The sequence below is a fragment of the Pagrus pagrus genome, assembly GCF_965226575.1.
Source record: "Pagrus pagrus genome assembly, chromosome: 4".
Taxonomy (NCBI): domain Eukaryota; kingdom Metazoa; phylum Chordata; class Actinopteri; order Spariformes; family Sparidae; genus Pagrus; species Pagrus pagrus.
Genome location: NC_140188.1, coordinates 4,446,120 through 4,468,731, shown reverse-complemented (window position 1 = coordinate 4,468,731; position 22,612 = coordinate 4,446,120). Strand labels below are relative to the sequence as shown.

Below are 22,612 nucleotides of genomic sequence, written 5' to 3'. Positions count from 1 at the left end.
GGGAAGGGGTGCTCTCTCCTTTCCCATTGTCATCACCTGTTTCTTTTGTTATCTATTTCTCATGTCCTCTGTCCTTATCATTCCCCTTCTTCTACTTTTTTCCTGGTCTGTATTCCTCTTCATCACATTCTCAGTAATCCTTTTCCTCCTGCTATACAGCAACAACAATGGCCTAGATCTTAAACCATTGAACTGAGATCAAGGCTTTTTTCAGTACTTTTATATACCCAGGGAAAGTTAGCTGAGCACATGTGAGTGTTGTCCAGATCAGATATTCTTGGCTCTGACCTTAATCCAAATCTGTATGTTTTAACTGTCAGCCCAAACATAGTCCAATCTAACATACTTTTTATTTAAACTTTTGTTTTTCATTTTCTAAATAAACCATCTTGACATTGCACAAAGAACACATAGTAGGCCAGCATTAAAATGTTGAAACTACAAACTATATTTTTGGATGTCCAGTAGGACATTGCTGACAGCTGGAAGAGTAAACAAAGTATTGGAAATGTAATTTGGGAAATTGGTGTATAGTAATATTATTCATGAAAAATGCCTCTACTGGCCCCTGATCTTTCAGATAAACTTGGGAAATACTCAACATATGCAGCAGTTGTTGAGCATTAGCAAACATGCAAACCCCCCACTAACTGCTCTGTTATGATTCAGACAGAAAGTAGGTGGCTGGCAGGACATCTGTGAGCTGCTGTGTTGCCTGTTGAGGACAGATGTCTGTGACAACAAACTTCCAAGTGCAGAAACATGAAAGTTCGAATTTAATTGAATTGTTAGCATAACTGTGCTAACAAAGAATGTGTGTCTTCCCTGATTTTAATGAATAACACATACAGCACCTCCTCTTCAGAGTGGTCATATTGAACTATTTATTTTGCAAACAAAATGACAGTATGAGCTCCAACAAGTGTGTTGTTCTGTTTTGCTCTGATTGTTGAGTTTTTACAGTTGAGATGGTGATCGGACCGCCTCAATCAAACCACTTAGCTTAAGGCAGAACACAAAAACTTTGATTTCAGTTATAAAGATGCGTCTTTTTCTAAAGAAGAGGCTTACATTTTCTCAAGAAAAATCTATGTAAGTGTTGCACAAACAATTTGATTAATAGATAAATGAAATGTTTTCATCAAATGTTATTTAAGAAAAGGAATATAGAAAGTTAGGTCCCTTGTACATTAAATATGCCGCACACTATTTACTACAACAATAACATGTTAATGCATTCAGTTTTTGACTCTTTACATTGATCCCTGACCCCTGTCTGTCCATCCAGAGACAGAGGACGGTGTACAGACTGACGCTGGTGAAGGCCTGGAACGTGGAGGAGATGCAGTCCTACTCGGAGCTCATTGCTTTGGGCCAGCCGGACTTCGTTGAGGTTAAGGTGGGTTCAGCAGCATGTACTTCGTATCTGCATGTGTTTTCTCTTTAAACTTTCAGTCAATATCTTCAGTAATCAGTAATTATCATGATGCACTTATTGTCTTTTTTGGTTTTCATGTCCCATTTCTTATTCTTTATTTCTCTATCAATGTCTCTGCTGTCACAATATTTGTATGTACTGAGCTTTAATGTGTAAACCCTCCTAATAAGGTAGCCTGTCAATTGTTTCTCCTCATCAATGAGTTTCCTTAAAGTGTAACTCTCGCCATAATGCAACATAGGCTTTTTTTGTGAATGTACCCCAGTGAAACCTTTGTGTAAAAAGCATAATTACGATGAAAAAGCCACTTTTAAGATTTACCGTAGTTTCATTTTCCAGGTCAAAATCATTTTCAACTGCGTGCTAGGGGCAGCTGTATGGTAGCATCAAAATCACTATTTTTAAAACACTAAGAAGACTCGACACAACATGAAACTTTGCTCGTAGTATCACCAGGGTCTCTACACATGAACACGAGCATTGAGAACATTGTTTGTGTACACAGAGTTTACTAAAAAGAACAAAAGTTTTTGAACAACTCACGTTAGCAGCCGCTTGTTCCGCTCGTCGCCGTCCTGCCAGTCGAGATGCGTTGATCACTACACTTCTTCATATATAGCTGCTCAGTCTGTTGATATATCAACTTTTTTACTCTAAAGCACTTTGTAACTCTGTGTTTGCAGTGCTGTTCTTTATTATTGCATACACTACACCTCTGAAGTCCCCCTTTTCAGTTTATGTTGCCTTTGAGCGTGAAATACAGTACTCATAGTGAAATAGTTGGACGAGGAACTTTGTTTTGATAATGTATTCTGCTACCACGCAGTAAACAAACTGTTCATGAATTTGCTGTCTAGCGCAGTTTATCCTGTGTTCCTTTTAAACAGTGCCTAGACTCTGTAAAATTAGGCCAGCCCAATTAATTGTCTCCACCTCAGATAGCAGAGATGAGAGAGAGCCCTGACCTTTGAAATCAAATAAAGTTGAGTCAGTTGTATTCTATTTTAATTTCACTGCAGGGGTGCAAGTTAATTGGTATGAACAAGTGATCTGCTCATTTGTCAGGCCTCATTCCACCTCCCCACACATGAATACACATGCCGGGACACACCTCATCCGTCCCCTTGCGTGTCCCATTACATGCCTCCCTCATCCTGAACGTACTGCTTATAAAGGCAAAAGAAGAGAAAAGGTTTTCCCACAGACAAAGTTGGCATTCATGAAGCACCTCATCCAACATGGAGTCACCCACAAGGGAATACATCCAAACATCCTCTCATTCAGAACCCAGAGCACATCTCATTCGTGTACTACCTGCTAACGCAGTCCCATCACTGACCAGTCTCCACTGGGATCCCACTGCTCACAGCTATTACTTTCTTTAACCTTCATTTTTCAAGGAGAGGTTTACTTAGCTGAATGGTCTCATTCGGTGCAAGTTTGTAGGTTCTGTGTAACTGCTCACAGAACCTCACCTGGGAACTGCCCAGTACAAATGCACTTATCTGTTGGCCAGCAGCAGAAAGGAGTATTCAAGAGTAAATCTCCTTATTCAAGGACACCTAAACAGTGAATAATGAGGGAGAGCAAGTCCAAATGTGTGGCCTATAGTATCAGCCAGCATTAGCTTATCTCACATACTGATTAGTGACGAATTAAAGGAAAAAACAACATCAAGATGGAGGAAAATACACCATTTAGTGTTTCAGTAATTGTGGTGGAGAAGGCATCACACATTTTCTGTTGTTCAGTTTGAGATCAGGTGATTGTGAAGGCCAAAGCACATCATCGTTTTCATTCTCAAATCATTCCCCTGTGCCATGTTTGGGAGCAAATGCACGATTCTCCACTCATTTACATTTTCAGGTTTTTTCTGATCATATTGTGATACAGAAAATGGCAGTAGAGAAATGCAAGATATATTGGAGAACAGAGTTGCCACTGGATAGTTTCTCCATGAGAGAGCTCCGACAAGTTTAATTTTCGATTGTAAAATGTCGCTCTAAGTATTTGTCTGGATCAGAAATCTTGAAATTACCAAATTAAAGGGATCCTAATAAAAAAAACAAAAGTATTTAAGGCTTTCATTTGAATCAAGCTTTTATTAGAACAGGCTTTTTATTTATAATTCCCTCTGTTTGATGAGTATGTTTGGTCATATTTTAGCCCAAAGCCTTCTTGCTTTATGATTTGCTTTCATTTGCACTGATACATTTTAGTTTCTGCATTAAACAATTAACATGAACCAAACACTTACTGCATCTGTTAAAATGAAAGGCTCTCTAGTGTTTTAGTGGACAGAACTCCCTCATTTGTTAAGAAGCCTTTTATTGTGAAATATTTGCAGGAACGTGTGGTGAAAAGTTAATTGACTGTCACTGTTCAGTTATGGTACTTAAACCCTGCTGTTATTTGACTGCTGTATTTGTGATAAATGACATGGTACATCCTTTACAGGTATCCTGTAGCTTTAGAAAACGTATTTAAGGCGCAGCTGGGGCTGTTCATAGTTTTACAAATGCAGTAAAGATAAAAAGAAAAGAGGAACACTGTTTCATTAAAATTTTACTGAATATATACATATATATTTAACTAGGAAACATTTTTCTTCTTTCTTAAGCAGTGGACACAACCTGTTTTTCCTCTCCCTCTCTGTATTATTTTCCCTCTGGTGCTGGAGAATGGTGCTGATGATGCAGAAATAAGTGTACACCACACACACACACACACACACACACACACACACACACACACACACACACACACACACACACACACACACACATTTGCACTAGAATTAGTTATGAGCCAACTTACTTTGGTGAAAATGTGCATACAGGACTGCTGAAAGTAATAGTGTTGTTGCTTGAGCAGCCTATTGATTTAGGTGTTAACACACACACGCAACCAGTTAGCCATTATTGCATCACTGTAAATAAAGAGGCAGACCAATTAATGTAAACACACTTATCTCAAGAGAGTGCTGCACATTTGAGCTCATGTGAATACAGAGTTTTCTTTATTTTTTTATTCAGAACGAGAAAAAAAATGAATTTGTTTAGAAGTTTTGACTGTTGTGTATCTGAGAGAACCTGACTGTTAACTCCTTGCATTTTGTTTGGTCGCCTGTTGCGATAACTTACCGGAAGAAGTGACTAAACATAACGTAAATAAAACTTTGACACATTAGCACATCCATAAACATTTCTCCCCGAGTCCGGTAGATAGATTTTCATCAGCAATGGTGTCTTTTAGTTTTTTTTTAACAATGAGTACAACAACTCCCATGATCCCACTCTACATCTTTTGTTTTGTTTTGACTGAGAGTCCCCTATAGCGGCAGACACACTGTGCGTTTGATTGTATTAATATCTGGCCTGTTGAGAGCACTATGGAGTAACAACAAATGAATTACAGAGAAAGACTTTGCTGTCATAAAACACACTTGATTTTGCCAGTCTGACATGCTTATTTACCCTCTGTCTGATTTACCCTCTATCTATGTCTGTGTGTCCAGTGCTGTTAGGATGCAGCCAGGCTCAGTGAGCTATTAGTCTGCATACAAGCATACAAACCATAGAAATTATAGTGTAGGTTCAGAAACACACAAGATTGTGCAGCGATCAGATTCACACAGCCAGCAGTCCTCGTCAGGCCTGAAATATATTCAGTTTACTTCCTCCGAAGAGCTTATTTCCTCTTAGTAACTCTCTTTGCATATTAATTACTTTGTCCTTTATTCTGTAATTTCTGGCCTGGTCCCGGTCTCTTATGTCTCTGCACTGTTGTGTCATGACACACCCATCCTCAACTCATCTCTCTTAACTTTCCTCTGTTTTTTCTCTCTGTCTCTATCGGTTCAGATCCTCTCTTGTACTCAAACTTGTCATGTGTTGTAAATGTCAAACCATTTTGTTGCCATCTGCGCAAAAATGAATTCGACCAGCTGTGTGACAATTAAATGTTCCCCGTCTCTATCTCCTCTCTCTCTTTCCTCTACATTAAGCTAATCTCGTCTACTTACGTGCTGTGTTTTATTGCTACTTGAGTAATCAACAACTGGCTTTATGATGAGGTTTATAATGTTAATGGGTGAGAAACACACACTGAATCTTAAGTTGCCCCCCTGAGACGTGGCTGGCTTTTCTATTAAAGATTTTTTTGTAGGAGTGTGCATTGATCCACTGCTACATGGCATTTCACCACATCAGAGAGAGCACAACACTAACAAGACAGCAGGGAGCATTGGATTGGACAGGTAATGTGGCTACCCATCAAATGTAGCTTTACACAGGAACTTAGATGTTAATATAATTAAGCTGCACTCACATTTTCCACTTTGTTCATGTACTGCTTCCTTTCATTGCACAGAGGAGAGAGGAGCAAAGAACAAAATCAAAACAAATCAATTCTTGGCATTTTTCTTATGCTGTGGAGGAAATGAAGATGGATAACAAGAAGCATTAACACAAAAAAAAAACACTCTAAACACCTTAATGGTCGATCACTGGATTCAACAATATAACAATCAGCTAATTGCAAGTCATTTATCAGTGCCAAAAATTAACTGGTTCACCAATGCAAATACTTGCTGCTGCCTTGTTTTTACATCATCGTGAAGTATAGCTGCAATGACTGGTCAATTAATCCATTAGTCAGTCAAAAGAAAATTAATTGCAAACTTTTTTGATAATCATGAATAGTTTGTCAAACATTTTCACTTTTCTAGCATCTTAAATATGAGGATTTGCTGCTCTTTTGTATAATTTATGACGGTAAATGAAAAGTCTTTGGGTTTTGGACTGTTGGTTGGACAAGTTTTTTTTCTTTTTACACTAATCATCAGATGAATCTATAATGAAAATAATTATTGCTTATTGTGAAGTGACTTAAAGCTGCTGTAAGAGACCAAACACTCCATAGCAGTGAAACAGTAACTGTCGGAATATAGAGCTGTATAATACTTACAGCAGCTTTTACCTTCTTTCATTATTTATAGGCTAAATTGAGAAATAATTTGGAGATTATTACATTTTACCATTAATTTCGGTGCCACTTACTCACAAACACATGATCAGTTGGTAGAGGTTGTGACGGCGTATTAAGTTTTATTACTTTATACCCACCTTTGCCCTGGCATTTGTCCAATACCCTAATCCACAGTTGAGAATGACTAATGTCCCTGTCTTTATATATTAAGTGTTTAGTGCTGTCAAAGTCTGACCTTCAGGACTGTGAAAATCACAGAAGAATCTTCCTCTAACCCAGACGATCAATTATTTACCCAGTCTCACTGGCACAGGTAAAGGGTCGCTGTCAGGGTGAACCCCCTTTCTTTCTTATCTCCTTGTCGTCTTTCCTCCCTAAATTATCTCCCCTGTGTGTCTCTCTCTTATCGCTTTGCTTTCCACTTCTCCTTCCTCCTGCCTCCAAGTAGTTTACTGTATCTTCCTCTACCGAACTGATGAACCCCTCTTGCTGCTGAGCTTTGGGCGAGCTATCGACTTCGGCATCATGAGCCCAGTAATTAGTGTGTCCCAGGATGAACTGGTGACAGTATGATGGAGTGAGGTGCGCTTTCATATCACCAGCTCTCAAATAAGCCCTCGCTGCTGACTGATGGGAGACGGGGGTGTTACCAACAGATCTATTTTAAATTTACGCTACCCCCTTTTAAAAGTTTGGTATTGCCTGCTACAAATTCTTGATTCTGTGCACTTAGATGGCTGCGAGGAGTACTCTGTATTTAAGATGAAATCAACATTAGAAAGGGTATATACTATATAATAGAAGAACCATAGGGCCTTAAAGACCAAGAAGAATGATAAACCATGGGCAGACATGTTAATCAATACACGCAGCTATTAGGGAAGCTGCAGTAATAAAAATGAATCTCAGCTGATAGAAATTAAAGCTTCTATCGTCTATCTTCTATCGAACTGCAAACTCACGGATACTTTTATTCTTTAGTCTGATTGCAGAGACTCTGGGGGGAAAAGAGTTTTGTGAGAGATTTTACTGAAGTTAAGAGAGTAGGGACATAAAAGCTCTGCAATTTCAGTAGAAGTGGGACAAATGGAAAGTAAACTAATTAGTAACTATAGTAATTAGTAAGATTTTAAAAACAATTTGAAAATCCCCGGGGAGCTAATGCGGGAATGCTTAAATGGAGGATATGTGATCTTTCCTTATTGGTGTAGATAAAAATCCTTCTGCTGTGTTTTAATTTAGCTGGAGAGGAAAGAAAGCTTTACGTCCATGACCAGAAGGCAAGGATTAAAAACAAATATTGGTGAAACAAAGGGTGTAAACAAAGTTAAAGAATGTGTTATCATTATATTTTTCCCTTCCTTTGTTCGGCCTTATCCTTTAATTTGTCACCCATCTTTGCAGAGAGGGAGACATATGAGTGTTGTGTATGCATTTGATCAAGATGAAGTGTGGATCTGTAAAAATGATGTATTGCATGGATGTGTGTGTCCACCGTCGCCAGCAGCAAGATCTTTGTTATTGACCCATTAATTATTAGTCCATCATCTTATATGGTGCAACACATTGTGCCTACGCAATTTACCATCCACTGTCCAACTGTGTGATTTATCATCTCACTGTTGCATCAATACCACTTACCTGCCACTGGTTCCTCGATCGCCCAGGAAGGAAATGGATTACTGAAAGAGAGAGAGGAGGGACTGGGCGAGGGTGTGAATGTACAAAGATAAATGCATTCAAACACACACTGCTGTATGTTGGGCACCGTGAGGGGGGCCTCGAGGATCAGCATTCATGATTTCCATAGAAGGCGAAAGACTATTATTAGTAAACAGGTGAAGAGCTCTTTCTCTTTCCCTCCGTCTCTTGCACACTCGCACATAACTTCCTTGATGATACAGCTCATTCATTCCCTCCGTATATCTCAAAAATCTTTTTCCCATCTCCTCCTATTGCTCCCTCCTCCTGCCTGGCCCATTCCTGGTGATTTATACTGAGTCCTGGATAGTTGATCTTTATTCAGCGGGCCTCCAGGCAAGGCTGATAACACCAAGGTCCCTCATCAATTCTGTCCAGCGCCCCTGCCCTGCCTTACCCCCAGCAGCATCCTTACTCTCTCTCCAAATTCAACCTCTAAAGATGCGGTTCACTTTCTGTTTGTCTTGGTTCTGTTTGTGCGGTGAATTCACAAGCAGCCCTACAAAGACATATGTGGTCGGCCACAGTTCACGAGTAGAGACCGAGATCCCCTGTGACTGCTTAGTGGACAGGCTGGAATAGATGTGAATGGCGGTCTTGAAATAACTGGTCCGATGGGAGAAAGAGATCAGTTGTAAGAATGTTTCTTGCGTAGTCTGCTACAGAGTTTGAGTTTTCTGTCTCCTCAGACAAATCATTTCTTTCATGGGTATAAATTCTGCTTTTGAGATTTAGGGGATTGGCCTCCGCCAACAGATTGTTGCACTTTTGATGTCTGGCTCGGGTGAAATGGTGAAACATCTGGTATTTCATCTTAATGAATCATGTCATTTTTTTCAGTGGTTAGAATTTTTTGACTTCCTAGACTTCAGATGTATATATGTAATTAGCAAAAGTCAGAGTATTGCTCAGTGAGAGGTCAGAAGCTCACAGCAACTCATCGCCTCTCACTAAACAAAGTGAAACTGTTTTAACCAACTGAGATTTTCATAATAAATTATTTTAAAATTCACTCTGCGCATTAAATGTTTAAAAATGCCTCCCGCTGAAATCCTGATCAGTGAGTCTTCTCAGCAGGTCTCACCAACTTGCACAGATCTGTCCAATTATTTTCTCTGTGCAGTAGACGCACAACAACCAGAATATAAATGCAAAGTTATTAAAATAATTGTGGATACTGGAGCTGATATACTCTGGTAGGATCTTCTTAATGGTTTGATTGGTTTTATCTGAAGATTCTTTTTAAACAAGATCTTCAACGATTCGTCAACTTACAAGAAAAAATGTGAAACATTTGCGGGTTCATTCTTCTTAAATGGAAAGATTTGCTTCCTTTCGTTGTCATTGATGACAGTAAATGGAGACTCTGGTGTTTGGACTGTAGGATCGACAAACAAGCCATCTGAGATGTCACCTAGGGCTCTGGGAGATTGTGATGAGCATTTTTATTTATTTTAGTTAATCTACTCTAATCATCGATTAATCTGCCGATTACTTTCCACAGTTTGAGAATGATGTTTTTGAGAGTGGCTAGTTACCGCAGGAATATGACTCAGTATGTGAGCTGTACAGCTGTACAGCAGGGGTCGATAATGAAAGGCTGCCTCGAACAATGGGCCTATGCAGCTATCTTTATATTTACAGTACAGAGCTTCCTGTTTGCTGCTGTTTTCGGAGATCCAACCGTTGCCAGAACGACAGAAGGGAGAATGCCTAGATGCCTGATTTAACTTGAAACATGCTCACAAACATTATTTTCCTCGAACATGCAGACATACACATAAACACACACAGACAGTTACTCTTGGTTTTCCTCCATGAGATACCTGGGTGGGGATCAGACGTTGTTCCTGGCCAACAGATCAGAGGATTGTGGGAGCACAGCTGCTCTCTTGGCTCTTTTGCAGCACATTTTTACACAGGTGGTGTGTGTGTGTGTGTGTTTGTGTTTGTGCACAGACATTTGTGTGTCAGAAAGACTGAAACCCGGTAAGAAATGTTGAAGTGAGTAAAACAACTATGATTTCAATTCAGCATGTTTGCACCAGTGGGATGTGGTAGCATAGTGTCACTGAGAATCCCAAACAAACCATTACAACTTGTGTATAACTGGCTGCCTGCTCTGTAAGCACACACCATAATATGTAGGTATCTTAAGAAAGCCCATAGCCGTACATATTTCAAAAGGCTGAAAGCATTACACACAAAGTCGCACACAGACACCATTTCTGGTAAAACGTTTCAGAGATGATCATGTTGCTGTGTTTGTTGGGGTACATGTCATCCCTCTCACTGTTACCTAAACATTACCATCCCTCTAATCACTGAACTGGTTTAGAATAAAAACGTGAAAGGGCTACTGCTGTTATGGATACGTTAGAACCACTTTATTTTTGTATTATTTTGCGCTTTTATAAAAAAAAGTGTGTCCTCAGCAGTGTCCTTTCTCTCTTCTTCTAGTTTGAGGAGACTCTGCAGAAGCAACAACATTGAATCAGCCTCTCAGACTCTAAATCAGTTGTATCTGCTTCCTCTACAACATGTCAACGTGCAATTCAAGAGCTTTACAAATGAGAGCAATATATATATAAAAAAACCTGTCAGTCTGGGTTTGATTGACTTGGTCTATGGTGGCAGCTTGCCGTTGAACTGCAATAATCAATGAACTACACAACAATATGATTATTTTATTTTTTAGGGATTGAAACCTAGAATGTGTCACAAAACAGCATTATAATGAACTACTGTAGTGCTATAGAGATGCCTCAGCCTACACATTTTGTTCTCCAGATGTAAGAAAACATGTTTCTTTGGTACAGATCCCAACAAATTCCACACCTTTCAGTGAAAATGAAATATGTGATGCAAAAAAGATCATTCCCACTAATCATCAATCATATTGCAATCTTTATACTTGTAAAAGTAATTGCAGATTCATTGTTTTCCTTTTCCTTCTCGTACAGTATATTGTGCATCCCTACCTTTTGAGTTACGATTAATCTGATTGCTGATGCAGGTCCTGTGTTGAGGGCACTGGTTGGCAGCTTGCTGCAGATTCCTTCAGTTCTTACTAAATTGGCATCAAAGACGCCCTCCCTTCACTGCTCCTCACACCTCTCTGCTCTCAGCCCAACTTGTCGATAGTTTGTCTCTGCCATTGGGAGCTGTTGTTGTCTCTCAGCGCCTCTCCCTCCTCATCACTTGTAACCACAGCTCAACTTCACCAGTATTGATCAGAAAACACTCAGCATCCAGCCTGCTGTTTTGATTGATTTTTTTGTAGCGAAGGCCAGATGGTTTTACACCTCCTACCTCATTTCTCTCACCTGCTGAACAGGAAATTATATGTGAGCTCCCAAGTTTTAGTGGCTGTTACCGTGTATGAAGCCTTTTTGTCAGTCATAAACTCCAGCCTACAAAAATGTGTATTCTTGTAAAGAACAGGTAGTTTTTTGTCTTTACTTTTATTATTTTGGTGACATGAAAGCTTTTGTTCACCTGATCTGATTTTTTGATCATCATAGTCTTGCATTTTTATCTGCCGATCTGTCAGCCTTTTGTTCCCGTCCTGTTGCTGTACAAGATGCTTCGTTTTATAGCTTGTTTCTAGCTTTCCATAATTATTTATGGGAGTCCAATTAACATCCATGCTTAACTATTTCTGTGGAAACTTTTAGTGACCACCAAAGAGGATGCAGTCACTGGTTTCTAAACGTTGTTTCAACTTCTTGGTGCCAAGTAGCTATGAGGCCAGATGACAAGTCACTTTTTTGATTTGCTAGTTTGTTTGTAATATGTTGGTATGAACCTGTAAATAGCCATACTTGTGTTTTGCCTCTGCATAGTGCTCTGGCACCTTGAAACAATCTAGAGTTAGTGCTGCCAGGTGCTACAACTGTGTGTGTGTGTGTGTGTGTGTGTGTGTGTGTGTGTGTGTGTGTGTGTGTGTGTGTGTGTGTGTGTGTGTGTGTGTGTGTGTGTGTGTGTGTGTGTGTGTGTGTGTGTGTGTGTGTGTGTGTGTGTGTGTGTGTGTGAGAGAATTATAAACACCTCAATTTAATACACTAGTGACACAATGCATCATAGACATTTGCTAGCTAGAGGCTTGCTAACTGGAATGTCATTGACAGTTAGTTGTCATTTTCATGAAGCTGCTGAAAGTTGGTACAGGACGAGAATTTTCTCTCAGTGGGTAGATTTTTTTATGGTAGGCTGGGATTCAGATCACCAACCCATTAGTTAGTCTCACTTCTAGGCTCTGCTTCCCCTTATAGTCATCTAAAATATACAAAGTATAGTCCAACTAAAACTAAAAACAACAATGATGTCATTATTTGTCAGATATCTGGATTTCAGGGTTAGGGTTAACTGTGGTTCATGCTCTTTCCATACAACAGTTTATTCCTTGAAGTCAGAGCCCATGATCAGATGGTATCCAGTGATGCTGTGTGATACCGATTTAGCATTGAAAACTGAGCCCTTTATCTGATATCTATTTATGGACAAAACAACCTGCTCAAATATATAATATGAGAGTTTTATCTTGTACTTGCTCTTTTTCATGTTAATAAATTGTAAAGCCTGCCTCTTTTCTGTGCTTTGCTTCTGATCATGTGCTTATGTGTTTGCAGGGAGTGACGTACTGTGGGGAGAGCTCTGCCAGCAGTCTCACCATGGCTAACGTGCCTTGGCACCAGGAAGTGGTCGCCTTCGTCCAGCAGTTGGCTGACATGTTGCCTCAGTATGAGATTGCCTGCGAGCACGAGCACTCCAACTGTTTGCTCATCGCACACACCAAGGTAAGAACTCAGCATCAGAGGGTCAGACACAACATAGCATACCATATCCAAAGATATATAAGATAAAGAGCTGATATATAGTTATTTATTTTAGATATATTAACCCTCTTCTTGTCAAGGTGAAGCAGAAACTGCACAGCTCTAACACTCTAATTAGGTGACACATGCATGTTCATTAGGTGTTGCTTTATGTTTATACGGTGCAACTAACTGGCTGCTGCGGTTTTTGCATATAAGCATTTCTGAGTAATCATCATAATCAGTGGACCCAGACAGTGGATTCTGCATTAAGCATCCCTTCACACATAATGATGAATAATGTGCACCTGGTGATCCTCTGTGAATCTGTAGTGATTGTAGAGGAGTTCTGTTCAGACACAAACATAAACATCCTTAATCTCCATTTTCTTTCAAAGTAGCGATCCAGACAGCTGAACAACTTTCTGCAGTTTCCCAGTTTTTAAATCATTGTTTTGATTTAGTCTTGTTTTATTATTTATCTTATTTTGTCGCCTGTCTGCCTCCCTATCGAAATATGTAACCACCGGAGAGTTTTATTCTGGCTCACCCGCCCCAGAACGTATCAGGCAGCGGTGGGTTCTGCCAAGGCAACTGTCCATCAATAATTAATGAATGATTAATTGCCTTCTTGGCTCTCCCTGACAGAGTAGAAATTCGAGCCAGCCAGCAAGTCACCCACACCTCCTTAACACACACACACACAAAACACACATAAACATAAACGTTGTGCTCGATGTGTGATCACAGTTTATTTAAGCATCCAAACTCCTAATCCTCGTTTGTTTTTATTTACTGGAGCTCTGTTTTCATGGGACTGCTTACAGATTTGTTTACCTCTGTGCTGTCTGTAGGCTCTTTCTGGGCCCTTAATGCCTAGAGGGATAACAGGAGCGAGAGACGGAGAGAGAAGGCTCAGGATGTTTGTACTTTTTTCTGCAGGTTTTCTGCCACAGTGAATCGCATGTTTTATGTTACTTTGAGAAAAAATAATCAGTGGTTTTACAGTCGCAAGAAAAAATAGTACAGTAGTATCTTACTTCAATAATTCAAGATCAAGAGGTGGTTTAAACAGGATGTTGGCAGCACAAATCTTATGGAGTTGCTGGTGTCATATTATGGCTGGGGTGGATTTAATTTTACTGCTATAAAATACTATATAATTACTACAACTGGAATTATATTTGACAACAACAAATACATGTATCATCCCACCAGCAAGGATACAGATCAATATTTCACTGAACTGATTTCCACTTTCCTCTCTTCATCCCCCTCTCTTTCCTCTTTCATCTCTATTTTCATCTCACCAACACAAATATAACGGAGGCCATTTGTGCACCTGCTTCAGGCACCGTAATTCATTTGCACCTCCTCGTCTACAACTGTCAGTATTTCTTAATATACACACTCACACACACACATTCTCTACGTGTCTTCCTGCTTTCAGTCACGCAGATTGCAGTATTAGTGCTTGATGCTCTGAAGCGGGATCTATCTGCCTGTTAACTAATAGCCCCAGCTGAGCCACCGTGAGAAGAATGAACAGCGTTTTGCACTCACGGCATCTTTTGAGGCTTTTTAAGCATCACAAAGGCTTTCACAAGAAAAACCAGAGCAGAGGAGCTTCGTTTTCATGCACACACGCAATGTACCTCCAATTATTATTTTTCCCCACTGTGTGCATTTGTTTCTCTATATCCATTTATGAATGCACATGCACCTACAAGAAAATGTACTCAGGTTTTTTATTGTAAAATGAGACTGGAGCAAAAATTTAAATGAATAAGGAATAAGTTATAATTCGTTTTCAGTTTGGGAACTGAACGCATTTTGAGGTTCCTCCTGTGGACGGAGAGTCTGATGTTTTTTCTGTTAGGTGTCTTCTGCGTCCTGAATGTCTTTTTGCAGCCCGGTCTCAGCAGAAAGAGAATACAAACTCCTCCAAGTTTGAATGTTCACTTATGTAACAGCAGAGTTTAAAACGCAGCACAGGAAAGCACATCAGTCTCATTTTATGTGTGTGTGCATGTGTGCTGACTGCACAGTCCTCAGATCTTCTACTTCCAGTTAGATGAGATCACTGTTTGATGTAGTCCTTTAAAAGACATCAGAGGTGTGTGTGTGCGTGTGTGTGTGTGTGTGTGTGTGTGTGTGTGCGTGTGTGTGTGTGTGTGTGAGATCACTCTTTAGTAGCAAGTACTGATAGATCCTCCGTGCACTGACACATCATCATCATTAGTTCCTTTTCAACCCCTGGGATCTTCCCATTGATAGGCATTCCTCTCTTGTTCTGAATCTCAGCCTCTCTCACACCTCATTCTACTTTCTCTACCAGCCGTTTTCTCTCTTTCATCTCCCCCTCTTTCGTCTCTCCTTCCCCTCCACCATCTCTTTTTCCTCTTATCCTCCAACCTCCTTCATCCATCTCAGTTCCATTTCCCTCGGAGGACGATGTAATGAAAACAGCAAACCTCCCAGAGATAATCTTCCTGAAAGACCTGTTGACTCACAAATCAGTGCCATCAGCAGACCTGTTGTGTTTGTGTGTTTTAATGTCCAAGGGAAGTCATCCCCTGTGGCAGCCAAACAGCCGGTCATATCTTCTAAGTGTAAAGAGCAAAACAGGAACGGAAAACTTAATTAATCATTTCAGAAAAATATCAGACGTGTGCTGCTGCTCCAGCTTCTTAACTATAAGGAATTGTTGCTTTTCTTTGTCATTTGTGATAATAAATAAAGAGTCTCTTGGGTTTTGGGCTGTTGGTTGGAAAACAGTAGCAATTTGAAGTGATCACTTTGGGCTCTGGGAAATCTTAAAGGGCATTTTTTTCTTTTGCATTTTCATACATTTGTATAGGATAAACAATTAATCGAGAAAGAAAATAATGTTTAGTTGCAGCCCGAATTCTTTGAGGACATATCGTTGCTGTCAGAAATTCCCATTGTCCCCTGACTCGTAATTACAGCTAGATGGCACAAGGTTTTTCACACTTGACTGCTCATCTGTGCAGCATGGCAGGAAGGCAGCATTTTACCTTGGTGGATGTTTGCTTTACAATATGCATAACGAAATCTGTGTCCCTGCCTATAGATAAGAAAAAGACATTGGCTTTATTTTAGTTGGAGTTTGAAGCCTGAAATTATTAGGTTGGATTCAAACAAATGTCACTTTATATGCAAACAACAGCAGCTCTCTGAGTGCAGAAGAAATGTAATTTACAGGGTTGATCTCCGTACTGGGTTAGAAAAGGATATAATTTAATTCTTGAAGACGGAGATGGGATGTGATTATCCTCCATTAGTTCTCTGTGATTGTGTGTTTGTGATATAGCTCATTGGCATGAGCTCACACATGACGACACCTCCTGTGGTGCTCAGTGAAGAAGCTGTCCTCACCATCCTCACTGATCCTCAGCAAATACGCTGTCAGTAAAAACAACAGGCCATCTTGTTCTCGTCCCAGACAGCAGAGTTTCCCTTTGTTGCTTAGAGACATAAATTGTTTGCCGAGATGCCGGCTGAACAAATATCGTCCTTTCTCATTACCAGAAACATTAACTCCCTATAGGCGCTGTTTTCATTTTTTCCCTCCTTTCTCAGGCCTCATTAGCAATGCGGCGGGCAGCTTTTCTCTAATGGCTGAGGCAGGCGCAAGGCATCTAAAGGCTACAGCTCAAACGCTTAATGCCATTGCTTCCTCAGCGGGCCATCATCTCCAGCACTAAAGTCTTCAACTTTGCAAATAAATGTTAGCTCTTCGTGAGTACATTTTGTGTCGTTTTGAGTTGCTGTTTTTGTTCAGTCGGTGATGTAATGGCACTCTTTTTCCCTCCCGTTGTGTGAATTGCAGTCATAGAAGCAGTTTAGTTTAAGGCTGAGGATTTTAAAGAAGCCAACTCCAGTGCACACATGGGGGTCTGGTCAAAGCAGCCAGGAACCTGAAAGAGCTTTTAAATTTTAAATGCTGAGCACTAAAGCACAACAGTCGTCCCCAATGACAACTTACCACCAGTTTGCATTCAGTTACAGCTTATCAAAAACCTCCAAACAATACCCACGGGTGACTTCAAGTCAACAAGGAGCATTTCAAACATCAAACTTTGCTACTTGCTGCCATAAAAGCCATTAAACTTCAGAGGACAGGTGGTGTTCTAGGTAATACTTCCTATTTTCCTTGTTCTCTTTCTTCTTAATCTTTCCCACCTTCACTGTGACACCAAAGGATTCGTGGTATTGTATCAACTGGAGTGCTCTGGTGCCTGCTGGGACAGTAGAGGTCACACTCTGGTCTGGGAAAACAAACAGGATTAGAGAAGCAGAATGATGTGAGGGGGTTTTTCCTCACCGTCAAACACTTAAGCTCTCCTCTCTCTCTGGTAGTTAGTGTGCCTCTCACAAATAAACACACACACACACACACTTCTGTGGTCCCCACTCTCCTTCTGTCCATTTATTTCCCTCTTTTTTCTCTTTAGTAAGATGGATGGCGATTTGGGTGGAGAAGTAAGAAGCAGTGATTGATTGCAGAAAAGATGTGAGGAGAAGGGAGGAGGTGGACTTGGTGAATCCACCAACTATTTAAAGAAAGGCTGAACTAACAGCAAGTGGCAGATGTGAGCAAGAAGCTCCAAACTCACTGTCGGGCTGTTCCATCACATCTGTGCAGTCTTCAGGCACCACGGTCAATACGGGAACATATATTAGCCATTAACTAGTTGCTTATTAGCTTGCATATTAGTTGAATGATTTTTTTTATTTCATGTTAAATCATCTACTCATCTACCACTTTGTTTCTCTCTGCCTTCTTTCAGTTCAAGGTGGATGGCGAGTGGTGGACATGGATCGACTATGAGCGTTTCCAGGAGCTGGTCCAGATTCACGAGGAGAGTGGGGCGCAGCAGAGCTTCTCAGCCTTGGATTACATTGCCAAGACTCCCAGCTGGGCTCTGTTCGGAGCCAATGAGCAGGGTTTTGACCCCGCCGACACGCGCTTCCAACGACGCAACAAAACCAAAGACATCTCAGGATGCTGAGAGAAAAAGAGAGATAGTAATAATGAAGTAGTTGAGTTTCAATGTTTCCTTTTGCTGGACAGCTTTTTTACTGTCCACAGCTGCACTAATTCTGATGTGAAACTCCTTCTCCCTCTTTTCATTTCCTGTCGATTTAAAGACCTACGTTTTATTCTCAGATCAGATGAAACCTGCCAGAATCAGTTACTTTACCCTAATTTTCTAGACATTCCCCTTCATTTACTTTCAGTGCTTGTTTTGCTTCGTATATGTACATAGATCTTTGTTAATTCTCTTTATTTTTGAAGGGGTCATTATTATAACGTCATTGGGTTTGATCTATAGAGCCGTCTGGCAGCACTTTATACTCTTAAAGTTGAACCTGGCTGTGGCTTCATCACCAGCCTCATTTCTTACAATCCAGTTCCTAGTTTGGCAGCTGTACAGTTCAGGACATGATCAGAATGTAAGGAGCAGATCATCTCCTCGTGTCGTCCGTGGGAGCGGCACATCTTTCCCAGACACCTTTGCTCTTCCTCCCACTCATTAGGACAGTGGTTGTATTAACTTGGCTGTGAGAGACTCGAGCAGTGAGAGAAGGCATTAAGGCTGCGTCTCCACTGGGAGAGTCAAGCTTCTTATCGCTCTTTGTGCTTTTTTTATTTTTTTTTATTTTATTTTTTTAGTCCAAGCGTTGCACTATAGCACATTCCCAGCATTGTCAGCTTTGCTTGGTTTCAGAGCTCTGAGCCTGGAGGAAGACAATATAGCAGGTCTCTAACAGGTGTTTCTACCATTCTGACAGTTTGGCTGTATGTTAGTAAAAGGAAGGTAACATTTTAACAAACAAACATCACAACATACAGTATTTGACTTATTTTAGTAACTTGATATAAAAAATCTGAACTTTTTGGGTATGATGGTTACTGCTTTTGCAGTATTTGATTAAACTAGAGATGGATGATACAGTCTCATATTTGTACAGTACAAATGTACTGTACTTGTTAGCCAGATCAAGATCTGAGTACAGGAGGCGGCGCTGCTCTGACCACTTTTGTCCACAGGGGCTGCTCGAATCAACAAAAAAATAACGTTTCTTCTAGTCGCTTCAAATAGACACGCCACTGGACACAAATATAAATAACTACTGTACTAATGTACAACACATTTAAAATATTCATCCATCACCCAAAAGTATACTGTTTGATTTACATTCAGCCACCATCCAGGATAAGGCAGCAGTATGAAAGGAGCTCTGTGGGTGGTGATGTAGCTTCACATTGGTCTAACTCATGGACGCCTTCTTGCGTCTATCTTGCCAGATTTAAGCCGTTACTGATATTTTAGTAAATCCAGATGTCCATTTGAATTTGTTTTTTTATTTGAATGTAAACCCAGATGTAAACGTTTGAGTCCTTTTTGTATTTGTTTTGTATCTTCTTCAATGTTGTAGCGACTCCGTGTTGGGAGAAACAGCAGGTGTGCGATTAATCACTGTAGTAAATGTATTTGAAATACTGTGCTTTGTGTTTCGTGAATGTCACATGCAACATACACACTCACGCATCTAAGTGCATTAATGCACATGTGTCATACTCTATATCTGGCAGACACCTTTTTTTTCTGGCAACGTGGTAAGTTGACATTTTAAGACTACTATTATTTTGGCAAAAGCTTTCTGGGCTGCAGTTAAAGGCCGACAGAGGAGCCCCCTGCCAAGGATGAAGGCAGAGGTGACGTTCAAGATTGATAAGACAAAACAGAAGCTCTGGTTATTCCTTTTTCAAGTACACTCGTATAATACTGCTGTAGTTTAGAAATGTAAAACTGCAGTAGGTTACTAGTATTAGTGGTGGAGGCTAATTCTTTTTTTTTGTCAATCACAATTATATATAATTAAGTAATTATTGTAATTGGTTCATGGGATGTACCACTGTCGAATTCAAAAACCAAATTCTGTCAAGCCCACAAGATCCAGGTTTTTTTTCCAAAACAGCTTAATATGCATCATGTTTCCAGTGATGGGCTGATGACATTAAATATCTGCTATTGGCTTAATTTGTATCTGTATTTGTATTGTAAAACCAACCTTATGTTCAGCTCTTATATAGGTTGTCTTGGTGAAGATGTTCGGGGAACTCAAAGACTATCAGAATGGTACCATAGGCAAACAATAGATCACTATCATCTGGTTGTCTGCCTCCATGAGAGAGTTGATGGTTAGCTTTGCGGCACAAAATGTAGATTTTTTGTTTTGTAGCTAACAAAACATTCTACTGCATGTAAATAATGCAAAATATTTTAATTCAGTTCTAATGGTAATTTCCTCAGTGGCTCTTTAATCTTGGTGTTCTTTAAAAAAGAAACTGTAAAGTCAGAGAGACACAAATCTTTAAGTACTAGCATCCTCTCTGCAGCAAGAAGCGGTGGCTTAATTATAGGAAATAATGCTGCAAAACAAATGTAACAATCAACAGCTATCCAAGATAACTAATCACCTGTTATACCTGAGCATGGGTACAGATACAAACTGTCCCACAGTGAATGATCTTAAATTGGGCAAATTGTTTTTTGTTTTTTTTTGTGATGTGAGATTACACAAAGCACAAAAGAGAACAGGCTCCTGGGTGGGTACAAACACTTAGCAGGAAGGACACTGCTTTTATTATGTGTAAACAAGGCTGGAAAATTTGATGAATTAAACTCCCTTGTCCTGCAACAGCTGTGCCAAAAAACACAAAAGATTCAAACCCCCTTTGAATAAATGAAGGTTAAAAGAAGTCACTTTGAATTGACCCTGCTGGTTTACCCACTGGTGTTTCCAGCTGCGCTTGTTTCACTCCACACATCCCAGCTCAGCTCGTGTAGTGAGATAAATGACAGGAGCAGATTGCACGTCTCAGAGGAGAAAACCTGACTGGAGATGGTGAGAAGGCCCTCGGGGCTGATGGGTGATTGCTGTAGTGCCCCAGGGAACACAAGGTCACAGGTTGTTGAGGTGCTTGTGCATCTTCTGCTAGCACTGACAGTTTGTCAGCTCTTCTGCCTCCTTAGATGTTCAGGTGCCATTTCAAAAACACGGGGCAGTTTTCAGACAGTGTTGTGTAGCTGTCACAGAGAGCTGGTTGTTATTATGTCAAGGGACAGTCACTCTGATATCAATGTATGTTCCATCAAGGTTCCTCCAGCACTTCTCTGTGATTACTCCAACACTGCAGTTATGAATTATTCTAATGTGTGTGCTTATGGTGTGAAAGTATAGATGTGAATGTACTTTGATAATAATTCAGTGATTTCGAAGACGTTTGTTAGGAGTCTTTACCTTTGACATTCCTTCCTACTGGAATACGCTGAAGAATATTACATTTTCAGGGGCTTCTCTCAGTGGCATCATCACCTTTAACACAGGCTCTGAGTGCCGTTGTGCTGCTGGTAAGACACGCCATCACTCAAGAGAGAAACCATATGCTTCCACAGGAGAGGTAAAAAATTGGTAGGATGCGTGATATTTCCACAGCGCCTTGTGACTGGGTTGATTGATATGTATACCTTTCCTATCCAGTGTAAACCATGTATGGTATCTCCAAATTGGGTGATTTTGAATTCGAATGAAGTGCTCCTCTAAGGAGTGAGAAAATGATCGTACTTCTTTATAATCTTTATCTCCTAATACAGTTTAAAAACCTTCTTGGATAAGCTAGAAAATGCATCGTCACAACAGCTGAAAACAGGCTGTGTTTCTGACACCATGAAACTTTTTAAAGATGTATGGTTCTCACAGGACAACCACCCTACAAACAAAAGTATAATTGAGCTCGACATTAAACGGCAGTAAAATGCAACATGAATGCAGCAGTAATATTAATCCATAAACATCAGATATAGTTATGTCACGGTGACCACTGACAGGGAACATATAACTGCACAATGAGTACCTTTACTTTTCATACTTTGAGAACATTGTGTTGATAATACTTGCATATTTTTACGCAAGGTTTCGAAAGCAAGACTTTGACATGTACTTGAGTATTTTCACAGCATGGTATTTCATATTTTTGCTGAAATAAAGCATCAGAATACTTCCTCCATCACTGCTAAAAAAATAGGTATCGGTATGTAACAAGAGTCTGTGTCTGCTGTTGTGTATTTTATGTATTTATGTCATTACAGAAGGTGAAGTGTTAATGACATAAGGGACATAAAATAAATAATTTTAAAATGTGTGATTCAGTCCACAGTGGAATGATGAAAATAAGTTTGTAGGATTAAAAAGGATTATTGTTGCATGACTCTGACATCAGCACTCTTGTATATTTGCAGCTCTTGTGGTATATTCTTATTTAAGCGGCTTACTCAATCATCCTGATTGCTTCAGCTAAATATATAAATGATGAATGGTTTCAGTCGTGATTTTTAATGTACAGTACCGATAAATTTAACTCTAAATGCCATTAGAAGTTATAAAGACGATGTTTATCTAGTTGACTTGTTGCAGCCACATCTGCACAATGTCCGCTAAAGACTTTTTATGGTTATGAGATAGTTTGCATTGCATTCAGTAAATATGTCTCCTTAACCTTGTCAAGGATGATCCAGAGATTGAGATTGAGGTTTGCAAGAAGGCCATTGAACTACGCACGACAATAAAAATG

General features: G+C 39.9%; 1 protein-coding gene across 1 annotated transcript in view; it reads left to right on the top strand.

Moving 5' to 3' along the window:
* tyw1 (tRNA-yW synthesizing protein 1 homolog) overlaps window positions 1–19,482 on the top strand; it is a 49,603-nt gene extending 30,121 nt beyond the window's left edge. The window contains exons 14-16 of the mRNA XM_084351726.1: window positions 1,289–1,399; window positions 12,760–12,927; window positions 17,760–19,482. Of these exons, the coding sequence (XP_084207852.1) occupies window positions 1,289–1,399; window positions 12,760–12,927; window positions 17,760–17,981 (501 nt within the window). The 3' untranslated portion in view covers window positions 17,982–19,482. The remainder of the gene's footprint in view (window positions 1–1,288; window positions 1,400–12,759; window positions 12,928–17,759) is intronic.
* The last annotated feature ends 3,130 nt before the right edge of the window (window positions 19,483–22,612 follow it).